The sequence below is a fragment of the Canis lupus genome, chromosome 1 (genome assembly GCF_011100685.1).
Source record: "Canis lupus familiaris isolate Mischka breed German Shepherd chromosome 1, alternate assembly UU_Cfam_GSD_1.0, whole genome shotgun sequence".
In the NCBI taxonomy this organism is placed as follows: Eukaryota; Metazoa; Chordata; class Mammalia; order Carnivora; family Canidae; genus Canis; species Canis lupus.
Window position 1 is genome coordinate 113,006,848 of NC_049222.1, and position 21,429 is coordinate 113,028,276.

The window sequence follows — 21,429 nt, forward strand, 5'->3', positions numbered from 1 at the left end:
GTCTTCCTGCTCACTTTTCCGCTTTCCTACCCCAGATCCACTCCTCTCTCCTTATTTGCAGCCACTCTGTGGTCCACTTTGCCTTTTCCTTGGTGGTCTCACCTCCTGCCCCATCCTCTGCTCATTTCTGCATCCTGGGCTGGCCTGTCGGTCCTTATCCGGTCCCATGCCTTGGGGCTTGTGGGCTCCAGAATTGACCACCGTCCTCAAGACCCTCCTGGGGGGAGGCAGAGGCACCTCTGTGTGGACTTGTCCCCTTTACCTGGGCACTTGCCCCGTCCCTGCCTCTGCCCTTCCAGGTTGCTCCATCTTCTTCCCTGCCACATTTCCCTCTTGGGCCCTTGCTCCCCCTCTCCTAGTTTGTGCCTGTTCCACCTGCCCCTTCGTCTTCTCTAGATCTGCTGTGTGGCTCTGACATTCATTGTCTCTGTCTCTTTCCAGCTAGCCTTCCTCTTCTCAGAGTTTTGCAGTTTTCCTACTTGCACCTGTGGTCATTTTTTTTTTTTTTTTTTTTGCCCTCTTCCGCACCCCATTTGTCTCACGGATGTCCCCTTCCTACCTTGGCCATGTCTCTTGCTTGCCCGCTTATCTGTCTCCCTCCCCTGGCAGGCCCCCTCACTAGGCTCCTTCTGCCCTGTTGCCTGCTGTGCTTCCACCTTTACTTGGCTTTGCCTAAGGGTCTGGGCCTGTGGGGCCCAGGCCCGCCTGATTATCTGCCTCTGCCACCTCATGCTGCCTGTCTTGTCTCTGTTTCTTTTGGTGCCTCACTTCTAGGCGAGGAGTGTGTGTGTGTGTGTGTCCTTCTCTCTCATTTAGCCCCAGTTACTTCTTTTTGGGCTGTCTTTCTGTCTGTGCCTTCCGGTATGTCTTTGTTCATTTGCTGTCCCCAACCCTGGTCCTGCACTTTCTGCTCCCACCTGTGTCTGCCACCTGTGGGACCCTGCCCTTCTGGCCCCTGTCTCTCCCTTGGGCTTCCTCATTCTCCAGTCTCTGCTCCCCGGCTTGTCCCCAGAAACTCCTGGTGTCTCAGGATGACCCACCCCTTCACTCCTGCCTCTCTCTGAGCCCCACCCTCCACAGCCCTCCCCGGAGAGTTCTCCTTCCTGGTCTCTAACTTGCCTGCTCCTCTACCCTTGAAGCTTTCCACTTTAGACCCAAATGACCATCTGTAAACCCCAGCCAGTCCATGTTGCCCTCCCTCCCCAACGGTGCCTTTCATAGAGGCCTGAGAGAGGGACCTGCTGCAAGTTCAGGTTGCGAGTTGGGGCAGAGCAGGTTTTTGAGAGGGTCTCCTGCTGCCCTGGTCTAGGTTTTCCTGGCCACAAGGATGGCCCAAAGCTTTGCATTGTGCCTCTGCTCTCCCCTGGGAGGTTTCATTCTGCTTTCTCACTAGCTCAAGCTCCCTTTCTATGGGGATCAGGTGGGGTACAGGGAGACCCTCAGGCTCACCTCACAGCAACTTTCTCCCCTGGAAACCCAATGTCCCCTCCATTGGGGCATGGCTCTTGGCCAGGTGAAGCTGTGCATCTAGCCAAACTCATTCCTTCCCTAGGTGTGGGGGATGCCCCACAGAAGGCTAGGGTACTTGGAGGACTCTAACTTCCTAGGGATGGAGCTGTTCTGGAGAGCAGAGATGCATTGTCTTCCCCCCTACTTTTCGGCTTCCTAGAGCAGAGTGGGGGGCTGCAGTGTGGCACCTCTTTGGCAGATAGCTCACTCCCTGCCTTACTCAGTCTTCCTTTCCAGCTGTCTCTGGTGGCATCTCAAGTGGGATTGTGTCCTCTCTCCTTTCTGTCTTCCTGTTCCATTCTGTGTCTCTTGTGCCTTAATTTCTCTCTCTGCCGCCTGCCCTACACTCTTCTCCCCACCCTGCCCTTTCTCTACTCCCATGGCTCCCTGCCTGCTGCCTCTTCCCTTTTCCTTACCTCCCAGAAACTCCTCTGTCCTCTCCATCTCTATTCCCCCTGCTTCCTGTCTTCTTATCTTCTTGTTCCCTTGTATTTCTGCCTGTTTTTCTTTTTCTCCTTTTCCAAATTTCTTTGTATTTTCTCTGCCTCAACCTCTCTTTCTATTTCTGTCTCTGTTTCTCCCTTCTCTCTCTCTTTACTTTTTTTTTTTTTTAGCCCCTTGGCTGCCTCAAGTCCATCCATCTGTCTCTGTGTGTGTCTCTGACTCTCTCCATCATTCCCTCTCTCTCCAAGTTTCCTTAACTCCCAGATACTCTCTCCTCCAGACCCCGGATGTCCAGGCCTCTTTCCCCGGGGGATTGTGGGAACCAGGGACGTCAGGAAAGTGGCAAGTGAGGCCTGGGATGGGGTTGCCTAGCAACCACCGCATCCTCTCCAGCCAGTTTCTGTTGCCTAGGAACGGTGGCCTGCCCAGAGACAGGGGCGGGACTGGGTGGGGGGTGGCACTTCCTGGTTTCCTATTGGAGTGGGGATGGTCCCTGGAATTTGCTCTTACCTGAGATCCCTTCTGTTTTGGTAGCTGTGACTGTCCTCCTGCAGTGCCTGTCCCCACTCAGTGCTGGGGGGGTCCTTCTTGGTGGTGCTTCTCAGAACTCGAGCTTCCTTTGCAGCAATGCCCGTGGTACTGTCAGCTTCTGACAAGGACAGGGCCCTTCAGACCTCACCCACAATGTCCCGGGGTCTATGGTCACTACCTCGTCTAGCAGTCCTCCAAAGGGTTCTGAGGCACCCCCATCAGCAATCTCCTTGTGGGCGGGGGGGCTCCCTGCAGGTGGCGAGTGGGGGCCGCGGCAGCTGCGTCCCCATGAGGAGGGGAGGAAGATGCCGGCTGAGCTGCTGCTGCTGCTGATTGTTGCCTTCGCCAGCCCCAGCCGCCAGGTGCTCTCGTCACTGCGCATGGGTGAGGCCCCTCAGCCCCTGCCCTGCCTCCACAGAGACCCTCCCAAGCATGCCAGTCCCCAAGGACCCGGGAATCTGGGCTTTGGGTCTCAGCTTCCCTCGGCAACAAGGAACAGCACCTCCAGCTCCTTTTTCCTCCTGGACTTCCAGCTCTAAGCTTAGATCCGGGAGCCTGGACCCCTGTCAGCATCCCCACCCCCGCCTCAGAGCCCAGGAGTCTAGGACCCCAGCCTTTTCTTTCTTAGCACCCAAGTCCCCAATCCCTGTGTCCCCTCAGCTGCGATCCTGGATGACCAGACAGTGTGTGGCCGTGGTGAACGTCTGGCCCTGGCTCTGGCCCGGGAGCAGATCAACGGGATCATTGAAGTCCCAGCCAAGGCCCGGGTGGAAGTAGACATCTTCGAGCTTCAGCGGGACAGCCAGTACGAGACCACGGACACCAGTGAGCAGGGCCACAGGGGGTGTGGGATGAGGCGGGGCAGGCTGGTAGCCCTCAGTCTGTTCCTCAGCTTCCAGCCTCCCTCAGCTTGCTTTGTTTCTTTCTAGTTTCACCTGCTCCTTCCTTTGTGTCTGCTCTACCTTTTCCTTCCCAGAGATGGTGCTGCTGAGCGTGGGGAGGTGGGGAGAGCACCAGCCCCAGCCCCGCCCTATAGGAGCTGAGGGCCTCATTTGAAAGATAAGCTCATAGCTGGCCAGGGATACAGCCCTCAGAGCTGAGTAATGAGGGACCTGGGCAGTGAGACCAGGGGGCTTCAGGGGCAAGGACAGTGACGGCACTTTGGAGCAGGCTAAACTAAAGTTCTGAGCTCTGAAAGGCGAGCAGGATATAGAAAGAGTGGCATTGCTCAAAGTATGCTCCGTAGAACATCAGTAGCCACGGAGTAGGAGTGCATAAGTATTTGTTGGATCCTGACAGATTGAGTGAATGTTAATACGTGTCTCTTGAACAGACTTTCTGGGTTTGTACACCTTCAGGAGATGCTGCCTTCAGTGTGTTTTAGACTGGTTGATTTCTTTCTTTCTTTCTTTCTTTCTTTCTTTCTTTCTTTCTTTCTTTCTGACTGGTTGATTTCTTACAGGCCTTATCAGAGCCTTTGTTGTATTTATGTATGTTTCAAGTCAGGGAGAGGAAGAATGGGGTACAATGTTGCTTATACTTTTCTGATTGGTGCACAAACTGGGAGAAGCTGGGATGGGGGATGAGAAGGCAGATGGTGTTCCAGGCATATGCCTTTAGTCTGGAGCTGGAGCAGAGGAAGTGGGTATATGGAGCCAGGGGACAGGGTCTAGGGTTGCACCTGTCCTGATTACCTGGACTCAGGACATGTTTGGAGGAATTGTGAGAGATTTTTGGGCTGAAGTGCAATGGAGCCATGAGAGATGAGGCTGGGCAGATGGGCGGAACAGTTCAAGGAGGCCTACAGTGGCGGGCTGAAAGCTGCGGGCCTCACCAAGAGGCGGAGGGGAGCCATTGATGGGTTTAGGCCAGGGAGCTGGGCTTCTGGGGGTAAATTTGGAGGCTAGATTTGGATGATAAGTGAGGAGGCTGTTGCATGCCTGAGTTGAGAGCCCTAATGTAGGGCAGGGGAGGAGGGAGTCAAAGAGAAGGGGACAGATGTGAGAAAATTTGAGGACAGAAAAGAGAAAGGACTTGGTGACTAATTTGCCTATTGAGAGAAGGATTGAAGGCAAGGATCGTTTCTGAGCATTTGGTCTGTACAAATGGAGCCTTTACCCAATGTGGAAGGCACAGAAGAATCAAGTTTAGAGGAAGGTAAGGCATTTAGGTGGCTGTGGCAGGAGCCCCACTTGGGCTGTCCTTAAGGGAAAAAGAACTTAGCAGCTCATGACAGCAGAAGGCCTAGGGCTGACTAACTTCAGGCATGGCAAATGATGTCCCAAGAATCTCTGTCTTCATCTGTGGTCCCTGACCTCCTCTAAGTTGGCTTCATTTTCAGGAATACTCTCCCTAAAATCCCGGCCCCAATAGCTCAAAGCTTACATTTTACCAGGATAGCAAACCTAGTAATAATTAGAGCAAAAACCTGGGGAAGGCTCTTGATGGCCTGGTTTGAGCCCGTCCTCATCTATGCACCAGTCACTGTGGCCAGGGCAGTGTGGTTCTGTGATACTGGCCTGAGTGCCAGCCACTCTTGGGAAACTTATAGTTCCCTGAGGAGAAGTTAGGGTTTTGCCATGAGAATAAGCATTGAGCAGGCAAAAACAAGGGTTTCTACCTCCCAGTGTTGAGATGTACACATGTTTAAGAGGAAAGAAATCAGAAAAAAGAGGGACTCCTGGGTGGCTCAGTGGTTGAGCATCTGCCTTTGGCTCAGGTCGTGATCCCAGGGTTCTGGGATCAAGTCCCACATTGGGCTCACTGCAGGGAGCCTGCTTCTCCCTCTGCCTATGTCTCTGGCTGTGTCTCTGTGTCTCTCATGAATAAATAAATAAAATATTAAGACAAAAAAAGAAGAAGAAAGAGGAGCAGATGAATGTAAGAGAAGAGCTGTTTGGGATGTGGGGCCTAGAGGGGCCCTGGGCTGTGGGTCTGGGGTGGAAGGGCCATGGGATGTACCCGAGGCTGTAGCTGGTTAGAAGGGAGGAGTGAGGCAGGCTGAGCACCTAGGCACTAGTTTTGGCTCCAGAAGACCCGTGGGCTTTCCTCTTTGTCCTTCCTTTGTTTCTCTCTTGGTCTGACACATCCCTCTTCCCATTTCTCCCCACCTCTCTCTGTCTTGTCCAATGCAGTGGATGGGGTTGGAGATTGGGCCTCTGGCTCTGGGGTGGCCAGGGGAGATCTGGCAGCTCCAAGCATCAGGTGCACTCCTGGGCCAGGTGGGTACGGAGAGGAGGCCCCCTGACTGCCATCTGTCTCTTCCCACCCCTTGCAGTGTGTCAGATCCTGCCTAAAGGGGTCGTGTCTGTCCTGGGGCCCTCCTCCAGCCCTGCGTCTGCCTCCACCGTGAGCCATATCTGTGGGGAGAAGGAGGTGAGTAGAGTGTGGGGTGGGGTGGGGGTGGGTCCCTGGGAGGTGAGGCTGGGGAGGAGGCAATGGGGTAGAAGCAAAGGCTCCTTCTCTGTCCAGATCCCCCACATCAAGGTGGGTCCCGAGGAGACACCCCGCCTGCAGTACCTGCGCTTCGCGTCCGTCAGCCTGTACCCCAGTAACGAGGACGTCAGCCTGGCGGTCTCCCGAATCCTCAAGTCCTTCAACTACCCCTCGGCCAGCCTCATCTGCGCCAAGGCCGAGTGTGAGGGAGAACTGGATGTTTTGTTTCTATTCCCCTAAATTCCCCTGCCCAAGAGATCTAGTCTCCCACACAGCACAAGCTTCCCCAGTCCTCACCCCCTTTCCCTTTAGGAACCCAGACTTCCTCACCTACCTAAAGAGATCATTTGGTCAACAGGTAGTGACTGGCACCTGTGTGCAAGGTGCCTGCTAGGCCTGGCGGTTTCACACTAGGTGTGGCCCCTGATTTCACTCCAGGACCTGTGGGGGACACAGTAGCAGAGCAGTTGTGATGTGCAGTGATCCATGCTCTGTCAGTGGGCATGTGGGGTACTGTCAGAGGACATAGAAGGGAATCCCACCTGGATCCAGAAAACTCAGAGCCTGTGTCCCCAAGAAAGGGGCTTCTGAGCTGGACCTGAAGGTTGGGGATGAATTGGAGTCAGGGAAAGGTGGATGTGTGGCAGGGCAGAGGCTGAGGGCCCAGGGGAGCAAGGCCTCTTTGAGAGGCTCAAGGATGCCCCCAGCCAGCCCACTGCCAGAGTGTGGAAGCAATGAAGCAGCACATGCAGGACGTACAATCAGGCAGGGGGCCTGTGTCAGCCTGAATGTGGTGGTGGCCCTGGAAGTTTCCCACGTAGGGTGGGGCAGGGAACGTGGCCGGGTGTGCGTCGCAGGAAGTGCTCTGGCTGCAGCCCAGAGAACCAACTGAAGAGTGCCATAGGGTGTGGCTGGAGACCAGCACCAGGCAGGGAGGAGTGATGCTACTTAAATCTTAGGTGGTGACTGAGGGCTGGAGTGGCCAGGAGGGGTTTGCAGAGAGTCGCCAGGGAAGGGAGAGGGTGCCAACACAGATGGTGCCTGGTTCTGCCCAAGAATGGGGGGGAACAGTTTGGTCAGGGTGTCTTTGAGACCATCAAGTAGAAATATCCAGTAAGTTGGTGGGTTTGTGGGTGTGCAGCTGGTGAGAGAGGGGGAACCACACTCCGTAACATCCAGGAGAAATTTGTCTTCTAAAAGATATTTACTGAACACCTGCCATGGCCCAGACATTGCTCTCCGTATAGGGGAGAGAGCCACGGGCATGCGGGAGCCAGGCTAGGACCCCCACCCCACCCTTATCAGGCCTGCTTTCTAATGGGGCAAACAGAAGAGGGTAGCAGGGACTGGGGGTGCTGGAGGAAGGGGTGCACCTCAAAATGAGATGGCGACCACTTCTTCAAGGAGGTGACATTTGGGTAGAGACCTGAAGGTGGTGAGGGAGGGAATGTGCGGGGGTCTGGGAGAAGAGGGAACAGCTAGCACAAAGGCCACAGGACAGGAGTGGGGCCTTGGTGTGTGCGATACAGTGAGGTCAGGAGGACAGCCAGGGGATGTGCAGGACCTGGAGACCGTGAGTACTTGGGCCTTTACTCTGAATGAGCCAGAAGCCCAGAGGAGGTTTGGGCCAGAGGAAGCACCATCTGCTTGACATGCTTGTGGCTGCTGTGAAGCTAACAGACTTGGGGACAGGTGTGGCTGTCGGTCGTAACGGGTGAGGGAAGGCAGTGGTTTAGGTCAGTTTGGTGATAGGGTCGTGTTGCAGTGGGTATAGGTCAGAGACAAAGCGAGGACGCCAGGCTGCTGTCAGGATTTCGGCCTGAGCCCCCAGCACGCTGGTGGTGGCTTGGGCAACAGGAGTGGAGTGTGGCTTGCACGAGTGAACTGTGAAATCCCTGTCACACGACCCAGTGGGTCGAAAGGTGGCAGGAGACAGTTGCGTGGAGGTTCAGCACAGGGTCCTGGGGCCCAATTCCCCAAGAGAGCCACCTGAACCCTGGGCAGTGTGGCCCTCATCTTCTCCCAGGCTCCCCTGTGCTGGGCACTTGCCGTGGACTCTGACCTGGGCCCTCCTGCTCCCCCAGGCCTGTTGCGGTTGGAGGAGCTCGTGCGTGGCTTCCTTATCTCCAAGGAGACATTGTCAGTGAGGATGCTGGACGACAGCCGAGACCCCACGCCACTGCTCAAGGAGATCCGCGACGACAAGGTGTCCACCATCATCATTGACGCCAACGCGTCCATCTCTCACCTCATCCTCCGTAAGGTGGGTCCCCTGGTCTCTGCTTCCCTACAGGGTCGGGGCAGAAATGTGGGGTGAAGGAGCAAGTCACCTAGTGCCCGCGGTGTCTCAGTGGTCACATGGGGTGTGGAGATCCTCTTCCTACTACAGATGATTAGCATGCAGTTTGTCTCAGCTCGGACGCTTCCTGGTTGCACCCCTGGTCAGGCCCTGGACGGTCCCCTCTCCTCTCTGTGAATGTTCCTGCGTGCTGGGTCCCTGCAAGGCTTAGTGAGTGAATGGTGGCATAGCGCTTGGGATGGGTCCTGGCCCAGAGGAGATACAGGTGCAGTGGGAGCTCCCTGTGATCTTCACTGAGTGCCTGTCCTGCTGCCTGGAGGCACTTGAATTTGGCTTCCACCCACCCTGCAGGACAAGCGTGATAATCATTTTGTGGCTGAAGGAGTCAGGGTTCCAGGGAGAAATGGGTTGGCTCAAGGGCACCCAGGCGAGGTAGTGCCAGGACCTTCCCCCATGGGCCTGCCACGTGCCCTCCAGCAGTGATCCATATTCATTAATCATTCATTGTTTCGCTGCTCTTAATTCATTCTCATAATCTAATCTGTATTATTTATTTTTCTCCAGCTTTTTTTTTTTTTTAATTAAAACCATATGTCACTGCTGATCATAGCAAACAGGAAGAAGTGTGGATGAATCTATAGGGCCTTTGAGGAAGGAAAGCTTAGAGAAAAGGTTTTGGGCTTGGGAGGGAGGCAGGCCTGGGGCCCTGTGAGCCTAATGACCAGTGGTGACTTTCCTCTTAAGTCCGCTTCTGTGCCAGGGAGTAGGCCGTGACCCTCACAATGACAGCTCCTGCCACTCAGTCAGTGCAGGCTGGTGCTGTTTACTGTTCTATGACATAGTGGGGACAGGTTTCTGTACCCTTGGTGGGGAGAGAGCTTCTAGTTTTATTCTCCTCGAGGACTGTGGAGAAGGGTGTGCTCCAAATGTGAATTTTGAGATTCCAGTTGAAGTGCTGCAAAGTGTTTTTAAATATTGCAGGGTTGTTGTTTTTTGTTTTTTTGTTTTGTTTTGTTTTGTATCTGGCCCGTGACCAGGCTAGGCCCCACACAGTAGCCGCCCAAACTTGGCTCAGGGGCAGTGCGGGGAGAAGGTTAGGGTTCAAGGTTTGCCCTGTTTCTAAGTGGCCTGCCCTGTTTCTAAGCATCCCTCTGCCTGCCTGTCTCCAGGAGGCAGCCTTGCAAGTGCGCTACAGAGGGGTGCAGCCATCTGAGGGGGCCATTCTCTCCTCCACCGACACCGTCATCCCCGCTAGGGCACCAGTTCACACAACATGATCTTGGGGACTGAGGTCTTCCTCTGCCCCCATGCGTCTCCTTCTCCCTGTCTCTGGGTGTCTCTTACTGCGTTTCCCACGGGTGTCTTCACTAGGCCTGTCTCTAAATCTCTCTTCCTCTCTCGGCGTCTCCTCGGCCCTGCCTGTGGGTCTCCATCTCTCCCGCCACCTCTGTGCTGCCCCGTGTTCTCCAGGCCTCAGAGCTGGGAATGACCTCAGCGTTTTACAAGTACATCCTCACCACCATGGTGCGTACCCCACCCAGCCCCTCCAGCCCCCACTCTACTTGGTGTCTGTCCCATATGGGGCCTGGACCCAGGCCTCACTTCTTCTTCTTGGTCCCAGGACTTCCCCATCCTGCACCTGGATGGGATCGTGGAGGACACCTCCAACATTCTGGGTTTCTCCATGTTCAACACCTCACATCCCTTCTACCCCGAGTTTGTGCGTAGCCTCAACATGTCCTGGAGGGAGAACTGTGAAGCCAGCACCTACCCGGGTCCTGCGGTGAGCACTTGCCCTCCTCCTGGGCACACAGACACTTCTGGGGCCCCCTTCAAACGTGGGTCAGATGGTGTTCAGAACCCTCTGGTGCCCCCACACGCTTCCCGAGTCTATGCTTTGAGGCCTCACAGGGTGGCCCTGAGATAAGTCTGACTTGTTTCCTCCTCTCTACCTCCCCTGCTACCCCAGACACACTGGCCTCCTCCATCTGCCTCTATGGCCCCAGTACACATGCACCCCAGGGCCTTTGCCCTCACTTCTCCCACTCCTTCACACATACTTCCCCAGAGAACTAGTGACTCACTGCCTCATTGCCAAATTATTGTTCCAATGTTCCCTTGGTTATAAGACCTTCCTTGGTCCCCCATCTTAAAAATGAGAAACTCCCTACTATTTAGCCCCTTCCTCTACTGAATTTTTCTCCACAGCACCTGTCTCTGCATATTCAATCACCACGTAAGTTGCTCTATGTTTTGCTTAGGTGTTAGGTACAGATGTTTAGACCGTCAGTTCCACAAGAGCAGGGGTTTCTTTCTGTTTTGTATACCATTGTATCCCTAGTGCCTAAAATCAGCCTGGCTCAGGGTAGGTGTCCAATGATATATGTTGAATAAAGGCAAACATACAAAAGATGCATACTTATGTGTATTTGTTCACAGACTTATGACTATTTGTTCATAGTCATATGCCAAGACACCGAGGCACTCTTCCTACAGAGAAACACATGCATGCATGGAGCCACGCAATCGGGCGTTACAGACAAACGTAGGCAGAGGCGCATTTGTGTGCACCCCTGCACCTTTCTCCACAGCACAGATGTTCATTCAGGCCCTCACTTCAGTCCAGCGAAGACCCACTCTTACAAACACATGTGCACAGACACATGTCCCCAGCCACAGAGCAATGCCTGATGTGTATCAAGCCTTCACTGTGTACTGGGCAGTTTTTTTGTTTTTGTTTTTGTTTTTGTACTGGGCAGTTTTGAGCTCATACGTGGATTATCTTGTTTGATCCCCACACTAGAACATGGAGGCAGAGAGTCCAATTGTCCCCATTTTACAGGGAAGGAAACTGAGGTTCAGACAGGGGTGGGGACTTGGCCCTCTATAGGAAATAGGAGATCCAGACCTCTGGCTCAGAGCTGCCTGCTGCCTAGGCCTACGCTTACAACCATTATGCTCGCCTGCCTTCTAGATGCCACACCCACCCTGTGTGTAGACACATAGGCACATTTGTCCAGCCTACGTACATGTGTCCCCACACACGATCAGGCTGTGGCCCTCTTCTCATGCCCACAGCAGCCACGTAGACACAGATGCTGGGGCTCGCCCTCAGGTCCACGAGAATGTCCCTTGGAGGTGACCCAGCTGGCCGTCCAGGCAAACCCTCTCTGACGTGCCCTTCCCCAAATACACAGGCGCCTCATGATTCAGGAGGAGCTACTCCCACAGAGGCATGGGCAGCACGTACATTTTCCCCACTGCCATCTGATTCCCTGAGAGAGGCACCCAGAGACCGGTCCTTCCTGCCCACCCGCTTGTTTTCATGTTCCTGGAGAGGCAGGGATTGTCTGAGGGCTTTAGGGTAGCATCATGGGGGCTTGGGGTCCCCTTGGCTAAGCTGCCTCTTCCCCTGTCCTGCCCCACCTCTGTCTCCCCCTCCCGTCCCCCTGCAGCTGTCGGCGGCCCTGATGTTTGACGCCGTGCATGTGGTGGTGAGCGCCGTCCGGGAGCTGAACCGCAGCCAAGAGATCGGCGTGAAGCCGCTGGCCTGTACGTCGGCCAACATTTGGCCCCACGGGACCAGCCTCATGAACTACCTGCGCATGGTGAGCTGGGGGCGGGGAGGGCCGAGGGGGCAGGGCCGTCTGTCTCAGGCTGGGACACTCACCGTGTCCACCCTGTGGCCCCTCTGCCCTCTCCCCCGCTGCCAACACCACCTGCCTCCTGCTTTCTCTGGGCCTCTCCCTCCTCCTTTCCATGGTCTCTCCCCTCCTGGCTTTCTCTCTGCCTGTCTGTGCTGCCCTCTCCCTGCTTCTTTATTCCATCTCCCTTCTGCTGGGGCGTCGTCTTTCTCTTTTAACTGTGGTTCTTCCTGGTCCCTCTCCCTCTCTTGTTTGTCTTTTCCTTCTCTGTCTCCTCCCCTCTGGGGCTCTCCTGCCTGTATCTCTGGGCCCCTGCCACCCCTCCCTCTGCCCGCCTCCCACCCTGCTAGGTAGAGTATGACGGGCTGACTGGGAGGGTCGAGTTCAACAGCAAAGGACAGAGGACCAACTACACCCTGCGCATCCTAGAGAAGTCTCGGCAGGGCCACCGTGAGGTGAGCAGGTCCAGGGAAACTGCAGAGTCGTGATGGGGTGGGGGCAGGCCCAGAGGGCTGAGGCGTCTTTAGGCCAGGGCCTGTGCTGATGGCACCTTCTTTGCCCCAGATCGGGGTATGGTACTCTAACCGGACCCTGGCCATGAATGCCACCACCCTGGACATCAACCTGTCGCAGACCCTGGCCAACAAGACACTGGTGGTCACGACCATTCTGGTGAGTGGCCCTTGGGGGAGGGGGTTGGGTAGTAGGTGGAGGGGCCTTTCCTGAGCAGTGCCCCAGCCCGGTCCTAGTGAGGAGAGGATGCCTCTGCTCACACAGCTCACAGACCTGAAGGGAATGTGACCCATGTGCCCGGCAACTCCTGACTGTGGCCAAGGAGTCACCAGCCTAATCACCACTGGAAGAGGGGAGGGCACAGGCTCTGCCAACCTGCTGTCACATAGCAGACACAGACATGACTGACGTCACAGGGATCCCATGGGGCCACACAGGCAGGGCACCTCCCACACTGTCTGGTCCAGGGTCGGCACCTGTAAATCATGGTTGGCCGAGCAGTCATTTTGCCACACTTGCTAGTTGAGTGTGTTGGCGTGTGACAACTCCATATACATCTTAAAGCTGTGGAAAATGGGCCTCTGAGAGGTGAGGCATCTTGCCCCAGGTCTCACACCAAGGACATGGTAGAGCCAGAGTGGAAGTCGTGCCCCAGAGGCTCCAGAGCCTGAGCCGTGGCCGCTGTGCCCTGCATTTGTGGTCCTTTCATACTTGACACCAGCCAGGGAAATGATCCTGTAGCCCCTGTGTGGGCTGTTCCTGAGTTGAGCAGATCAGAGACCCAGGGGCCTTTGTGGGTCAGTGAATATTTACGGAGCACCCCATTCTATACCAGCCACCATACAGGGCCCTTGCCAGGCGCTGCTTTATAAACCTATCAGCCACTCTGTGAGGCTTGTCTGATTTCCCTTGTTTTGAAGGTAAGGAAACAGGTCACAGGGCGACTCCTGGCTGGAGCTGAGTGACATGCTCGGAGCCTGTGCTCTCTCCCCGGCACCCTGCCACCTCCTGCCAGGCATGGTGGGCCATCAGGAGGTCAGGAAGGGGGTGATACACAGGACCTGGTGAGCAGGGGGTGATGCACAGCTAGGCCTGGAGGCCCGTGTGCCAGGCAGCCATGGCCTTCGGAGCAGCCAGGTCCCCGGTGTGCTGGCAGCCGGTGTCTGTGGGAGCCCCTCAGTAAGTGTGCAGGCGGGGGCAGCTCACAGCTGTGATGCTGAGGTTGAGAGGATTGCCACAGGTGCCACAGGATGCCCCCTTCAGCAGTGCGGCGCAGAACTATCCTCTCAGTCCCTGGGGAACTCCTGATCTAGTGTGGACGTCGTGTCCCTCTGGAGAAGGGCCAGTGAGCCTGCTGGGGAGGGCCAGATGGCCTGCAGACAGGGAACCAGACACTCCGTAACAGCCTCAACCAGAGGCCCTGAGGGCCAGGCTGGGCCAGCTGAGGGAAGTCACACCTCCATGCCTGTGGCAGTGTGGTCAGACCCAGAAGCTTCCCAGGGCCAAAAGAGATGGCATCTGGGCAGGGAGCAGGGACAGAGGTCAGGGAGGGGATGTCAGGAGAAACGAGCCGTCACCCTGGAGGCTTCATTTCTTCCTCACATCTGTCTCTCCTTTCCCCCAAAAGCCCATGAGCCTGTGTTGTTCTCTTCCTGACATTTATGGCTCATTCATTCATTCATTCCACACATTTTTATTGAAACTGCTGTACACCAGGCCTCACACAAATGCTGGAAGCATGTGATTAGTCATAGGTGGTCTTGTGGTTTCCTTACTCTTAAGTGGCACTGGGGAAGGGGATGCCAGTCTGATGGAGGAGTCCTGAGCTGGATACAATCATTCCAACCCAGGATAATGAGGGCCCCTCCTTAGAAAGGAGGGGCTAACTCAGGTTTAGAAGGTTTAGTGGAAGGCTTCACAAAAAAGGTGGCATTAGACAGGGCTTTAGAAGCTATGTAGGACTTGGATGCATAGGGAAGGAAGGGCCAGACATCCCAAGAAGCATGAGCTATAAGAGCAGGGGCCTTAGGAGATATGTGCCAGACTGGTTGTGGAGGCAGCGGCTTTGTGTGCACAGCAGGACGTACCCATCGTTCACTCGTGTTTTCTGACTTGTATTTCTGGGCAGGGCCTACGTCAGGCATTTAGGGATTCTGGTGTGACTCAAACTGGGTGCCTGGGACAAGAGGCAGTCAGGGTTGGCCTTCTGCCCTACTCTGTCCCTGAGGCCTAGAATAGTGCCTGGCCCCTACCAAGCATGGAGGGGCCAGGAGGATGGTAAGTGCTGTGACCAAGGTGGCCTAGAGGCTGTGCAGCTGCGGAGGGGGAAGGGTCTCTAGAGGATGCGGTTATGCTTTCCCTGAGCCCTTGGACCCTTGGAGAGTGTTGAGCAGAAAGGGGCAGAGTCAGATCCAGATGTCAGAAAAGCTCCAGGGAGGAGAGGTGCTTGAGGTCGGGAAGAGAAGCTGCTGCAGGTGTTGAGGCTGGCAGAGGCTGGGGGTGAGGTTAACAGGGGAAGGTCTGAGATGGGGGTACGGTGAGGCTGTCTCAGAGGTGGGGCTCACTGGTCTGGAGCCGAAAGGGTGGCTGGGACCAAGATTGACGGAGGCCCCACAAGGAAGCTAAGGAGCAAAAGAAGGCCCATGGAGGCAAGGCTGTGAGGGGCCTTCCTTCTGTTCCCTCCTGCAGAGGTTTGCCAGAACACTCAGGGGTCCCCATGATTGTCTTCGTCATGCTGGGACATCCATCCTTCTCTTTGGTGACTCTGGGCTCTCCTCCTGACCACTTCAGGTGGTCTATTCCTTTATCTGTAAGATGGATCTATTAATCCCACCTAGAAGGGCTGTGGAAGGATCACATGAGGTAAGCAAGCCACCTGGCTTCCCAGCATGAAAGGCATGCTCTCCTGATGTTGCATCCTGGATGAACTAGCACCCATCATGGCCCACATCTCAGTGCTGGGTCAAGCCCTCTGCTTGTGTCATTCCATCTTCCCGGTACCCTGAGGACCGCCCTACCAGCCACATTGTGGTTCTCATTTGCATTTTCCTAACAGGAAACCCTTGAAGAAACCTTTTTGGGTTTCTTGGCCATTTGATACTCTTCTTTTGGGAAGTCCCTTGTTGGAGTCTTTCTTTCTTTCTTTCTTTCTTTCTTTCTTTCTTTCTTTCTTTCTTTCTTTCTTTCTTTCTTTCTTTTTTTTTGAATCTTTCTTTTTAATTAAAAAATATTGGGATATATGAACTTTTTATCAATTTGTGAGTTATTTTTATATTCTGGATACAAATCCTTACTAGATATATGTATTGCAAATATCTTGTGCTTTGTGGCTTGCTTCTGCACTCTGTCTTTTGATAGAGAAGATTTCTAATTTTGCTAAAGTCCATTCTATCTGTGATTTTCTTTTCCTTTTTGATTAATGCTTTTAGAATTCAAGAATTCTTTCTACTCCAAGGTCACGAAGATAGTCTTCTATTCATTTTCGAAAAACTTAACTGTTGTACCTTTTACAGTTAAATCTATAATCCACATGAAATTGATTTTTATGTACCATGTGAGGTAGGGGGGCAGAATGTATTCATTTTGTGTGGATTTCTTAAAAAGATTTTACTTATTCATGAGAGACACAGAGACAGAGGCAGAGACATAGAGGGAGAAGGAGGCTCCCTGTGGGAGCCTGATGCAGGATTCGACCCCAGGACCCCAGGATCATGCCCTGGGCCAAAGGCAAACACTCAACCACTGAGCCACCCAGGCACCCCTCAAATATCATAGCTTTAATTTAAGTATTAATACCTCTAGAGTCAATCCTCCTGTTTCTTCTTTAGGATTGCTATGGCTCTTCTGACCATTGGCATTTCTGTATACGTTTAAATATTCTACTTCAAAATTTTAAAATATTTTAATATTTAATCTTACAAATTTTAATTAAAAAAATTCATCACATCGGGAGAGGCACAGAAGTTAATACAAAGCTATGTAAAATAGAATTGAAAGCACATGGGAGTGAGGAGAGAAAAGCCAGGCTCCCTACACTCCAGGCACCCATTTTTTTCCTCAGAGGCCACATCCTTCCAGAAATGTCTGTGCATATACAAGCACATCCTCACTTTTTCCTTCACAAAGAGTAGCATATTGTACACGTTGTTCTGTAGCTTGGGTTTTTTTTTTTTCCTCCTAATATATCCGATAGAACTTGTTATTTTAGTAGTTGCCTAGGAGTCTTTGATGACATCAATAATCTTTTTAACCTGTCCCAAATTAGGCAGCTTCAGTCTTTGTTCCCACTAGGAGCCATGCTGCCATGATTCTGTCGGGCGTACATTTTGTGTACAGATGCACAGCCATTTGTGGGATGGATTCTTAGAATCAGACTTAGCACCAGCCCACTGTCTGTCTGCAGTGCTTCCGCAGAAGACTCTCTGAACAATCTGAAAACCCTGGATGAGAGGCTCCCTAAGACCCTGGGTTCTATTGGTCTGGCGTCCTGTGTTGAGTCCTAGATCATTGTTTTCTTTTCCTTTCCTTTTTTTTTTTTTTTTTAAAAGATTTTATTTATTTGAGAGAGAACAAGCACAAGCAGGGGGAGCAGCAGAGGGAGAGGGAGAAGTAGACTCGCCGCCAAGCAGGGAGCCTGACATGGGGCTCCATCCCAAGACCCTGGGATCATGACCTGAGCCAAAGGCAGACACTCAACTGACTGAGCCACCCTGATGCCCCCCCCCAGATCATTGTTTTCTGACTTGAGTTCTGTTCATAGGCCCCCAGCTTATTTCTGATTCTATAAGCCCAGACCCCAATCCTGAGGCCTTGAACCCAAATCCATAACCCAAGTGCCTCAGCCGAGAACAGATGAGCCTGGTGGAAGGACCAAGGGCTTCACAGTGCACAGTTACTGCATCTTGAGTCCCAGCTTTGTCTCATCTCCCCTGCTTCAGCTGTGTGGCCTCAGACAAAACACTTGACCTCCCTGAGCTTCAGTTCCCTACTCCATATGTCCAGAGAGTTCGGGGAGAGCCTTCCAGCTCCAGTGCTGGTGCCTGTCTACAGGAGTGTTGACTTCTGATTCTCCTGCTTTGATACTTGTCCTGGGTCCCTCCTCTGGCTTCTCCTGTGTTGCTCTCTGATTCTGTCCACTTGAATTCTGTCTAGCACAGGGCTCAAGAGCAGAGCTTTGGAGTCATACCAACTTGTCCATCTCAGCCACTTACTACTTCACTTCTTGGGACCTCAGTGTCCTCATCTCTAAAAGAAGGGTAATAATACCGACCTCCCACGCTGACAGAATAGCTGTCACACAGCAAGCCTACAAGAAATGCTAGCTACTGATGCTATTATTAGCATTATCTCACATTCCTACTCCCCGTTCCACAGTTTTGGGCTTGGAAAGGCGGCTTGGTGAAGAGAGAGAAGCACTGACTTCCCTCCATCCCACTACCCCTCAGCTGTGGGGCTTTGTGTGGTCCGGGAATCCAGAGCCTATACTAAGACTTGGCCTCATAGTACCTGTCACTGGGTAAAAATCACCTTACTTGACCTCCGTGAGCCTCAGTTTCCACATGTGTAAATTGAGTTTGATAATGCCTCTGGCATAAGGTCACTGCCAGGAGTTAAAGTGATCCTTCTGGGGGGCACCTGGGGGGCTCAGCCAGTTAAGCATCTGCCTTCTGCTCAGGTCATGATCCCAGGGTCCTGGGATTGAGCCCCACATTGGGCTCCCTGCTCTGCAGGAAGCTTGCTTCTCCCTCTCCCTCTGCCTGCGGCTCTCCCTACTTGTGGTCTCTCTGTGTCAAATAAATAAATAAAATCTTTAAAAAAATAAAATAACCTGTTCGAGAGAGCACGTGCAGCGCAGGCAGGGGGATGGGGGGTGCTTAAACTCAGCAGGTACTCAGTGCGAGGCCACCATTGCAGATATTCTCGCCAAAGCCCTCCCTGCTATGTCCTAACTCCTAACTTCCTTTGTTCTTAAGTCTGAAGTGACACCATACAAACACCTATTAAGATAATAACTGCATCCCTTTTGTTGACATCACTTTCATACGCCTAATCTTACTAGCCCTAGGCACATTTTCTCTTCTTCTGTACTTATTTTTGCTGCATTGGGGGTTCCAGTAAACCCCTCAGAAATAAGTATCAAGGTAGCAAACCTGTACAGAGTCTGAGGTGTTTATTTAGCCTGCAGAGCATTGCAAGAATTGGTATTAGAATGTGAATTGTTGTTAACCTTTATAATCAGGACATTTCACAAAACAGCCGAGGAGTCCAGAATTCTTGACGTTGGGCCATCTGGCATCTCAGGCCTGCTTCCCTCATGGTGGCGTCTGCTGGCGCTAAATCCTGGCGGGGCAGACCCTGTGATCCCTTGCTAGCTCATCAAGTCCGTTCAGTGTGTTGCTACAGGTTTGTGCAGATGTAAAGTAGAGGGCACAGTCCCAGCTGGCAGAGTCAGTAGAACATGTGACTCTTGATCTTGGGGTTGTGAGTTTGAGTCCTATGTTGGGTGTAGAGATTACTTGAAAATAAATTTGTCTTAAAAGATTTTATTTATTTGCTCATGAGAGACACAGAGAGAGGCAGAGACATAGGCAGAGGGAGAAGCAAGCTCCCTATGGGGAACCTGATGTGGAACTCGGTCCCAGGACCCCGGGCTCACGACCTAAGCCAAAGGCAGATGCTCAACTACTGAGCCACCCAGGTGTCCCTTAAAAATCAAATCTTAAAAAAAAAAAAAGTGAAGTAGAGCAGGAGAGAAAATAACGAGGGTCTGCTGCCTTTAGTCACTAAGGGTAAGGACCATTTTTTTGTAAGGACCGTTTTGAAGAACAGTCTATTTAAGCATGTGTGTGTGTGTGTGTGTGTGTGTGTGTGTGTGTGTGATTTGCATCCGAAAGTAACAGGTATCTTTTACTGTGGGTCCTGTCAGAAATTTGAAAGCCCCCATTTTAGTTTGGCATAATCTCCTTCCAGTGTGATTAACTATTAGGTAACCTGCCTCACTGGTAGACATTTGGGTTTGAGACGATTGATCAGGTTGGCTGGTGGAGATTAAAACAGCTCCCTGTGATCTGCTGGGGGGGCGGGGACATCGTCTGAAGACTTTGCCCCGATGTTCCAGGCCTACTCCGCACTCTGAGCATCTGTAGCCAAGGAATGGATGCAGCGATTCCATCCCACGCTGAGGCGGATTCCTGATCTGGCGGCCCAGCCCGGGCTCCGGGAATCCCCAAACAGCCCCTAGATGCTCAGTCTCTGACCTCGCTTTTCTGCTGCTTCCCAGGAGAACCCGTATGTCATGCGCCGGCCAAACTTCCAGGCCCTCTCTGGGAATGAGCGTTTTGAGGGCTTCTGTGTGGACATGCTACGAGAGTTGGCTGAGCTCCTGCGCTTCCGTTACCGCCTGCGGCTGGTGGAGGATGGGCTCTACGGGGCACCCGAGCCCAATGGCTCCTGGACGGGCATGGTCGGCGAGCTCATCAACCGGGTACGGCTGGGCCAGGTCTGGGGAGGGGGCTGTGGCCCAGGTGGGCATGGGGAGGCCGGCAAGCAAGCAGCCAGTGGCTGCTCCAAGCACTCTGGCATATAACAAGAGGTGCGCTGTGTTCTTGTACCTGGTGAATGTCATGGGCAGGTGCGGGGCAGGTGGGGACGAGAGACAATGTATCACCTCCTTTGTCTTGCTTTGCTGCATGCTCCTCTAGCATCACCTTGACTTGGCTGGTGCTCAGGATTTTTTGAGTGAACAGAAAAGCCATGGAGTTAGAACTGGATAAAGACCGTAGAGGTGGGAGGTTTCCCGCAGGAGGCAGGCCTAGGTTGGGAGGCCAGGGATGGCGCTCACTTGCGCGCTGTGTCCTGCCCCTGCCAGGGGGGCCTGGCACATTGCAGACATTGAAGCTATGCATTGAACTCACAAGTCCCCACACTCAGAAGGTGTTTATTGAGCACCTAATGCGTATGTTGCACCATGCTGGGCATAGGATATAGTGGATCTGGACCCTGCTCTCAAAAGGTTAGGTTGTCCTTGAGATTCAGGAAAGCAAATGACCTACAAGATAGCCCTCAGGGCTATGATGGGAGAAACTCAGAGGAGGGACCCAGGGGAGGCTCCTGATCCAGCCAGGCATCCAGGGAGATCTTCCTTGAAAAAGTGAAGTCCAAACAGACTCCCAAAGGGTGTGAAGGGTTCAACAGGGGGCTGAAGGGGGTGTGGGGGCAGGGGAATGTGTTCAGAGTGGAGGAAATGGCATTTCTACAAGGGACATCAGGGTGAGGGAGAGTGGGGTGCCCTGGAAGGGACCTGATTGTAGGTGGGATTTGGATGGAAGGGAAAAGGGAGAGAGGCAGGGTGTGGGAGGTGGGAAGTGAGGATAATGTGGAAAAAATATTTTGGAGTCAGACCAGTCTGGGTTTGAATCCTCAGGTGAGTTGTTTCTCTTTCCTTAACTTCTCTTTTTCTCCTCCTGTGGATGGAGATGGTGATGCCTCACAGGTCTGTCAGGAGGGTTTCAGGAAACAGAGACAGCACCAGACATGTCACTTGTCAGAGGCAGGGGATCTCAATGTGTATTCCCGTCTTTTCATTCCAGGCAGGAAAAAGCCATGTGGGCAAGTACCTGGAGGCAGGACTGTCCTATGCTAGACAAACAGGCTCCAGACACCCCAGGCAGGTGTACATATTAAGGACCTGTGGCTGCGAACAGTCAGGGAAGCTTTGACATTGGACTTGGCTGAGGGCATCTAGGATCCTTACCCTCCTGTCTCTTCCATCCCAGAATTCACTGCCTCCAAGCCCCTGAATGTCACCAGGGTAGACTTGAGAAGGCCGTTTTGCATGACAAGGGCAATTTATTCCTTAGGGCACCGATTTTCAAAGGCTGTTTTGACTGCAGAACCTTTTTTCCCCCAATTGAAAGTACCCTCAGAACCCCAGACAAAGCAGAATAGCTCTGGTGGAGGGAGGGGTAGGGGTGTCCCTGGGGTCCTGGTGGCTAAGTCTCTCCCACCTCACCCCATGAGCAGGCCCGAGGCACTGCCCCACGGCTGCCAGCCTAT

General features: G+C 53.3%; 1 protein-coding gene across 1 annotated transcript in view; it reads left to right on the forward strand.

Moving 5' to 3' along the window:
- GRIK5 (glutamate ionotropic receptor kainate type subunit 5) overlaps positions 1-21,429 on the forward strand; it is a 51,268-nt gene that overhangs the window by 960 nt on the left and 28,879 nt on the right. The window contains 11 exon segments of the mRNA NM_001287004.1: positions 2,740-2,868; positions 3,145-3,309; positions 5,762-5,859; positions 5,956-6,121; positions 8,004-8,182; positions 9,689-9,742; positions 9,840-10,001; positions 11,674-11,826; positions 12,213-12,317; positions 12,427-12,534; positions 19,655-19,858. Coding sequence (NP_001273933.1) covers positions 2,790-2,868; positions 3,145-3,309; positions 5,762-5,859; positions 5,956-6,121; positions 8,004-8,182; positions 9,689-9,742; positions 9,840-10,001; positions 11,674-11,826; positions 12,213-12,317; positions 12,427-12,534; positions 19,655-19,858 — 1,473 coding nt within the window. The 5' untranslated portion in view covers positions 2,740-2,789.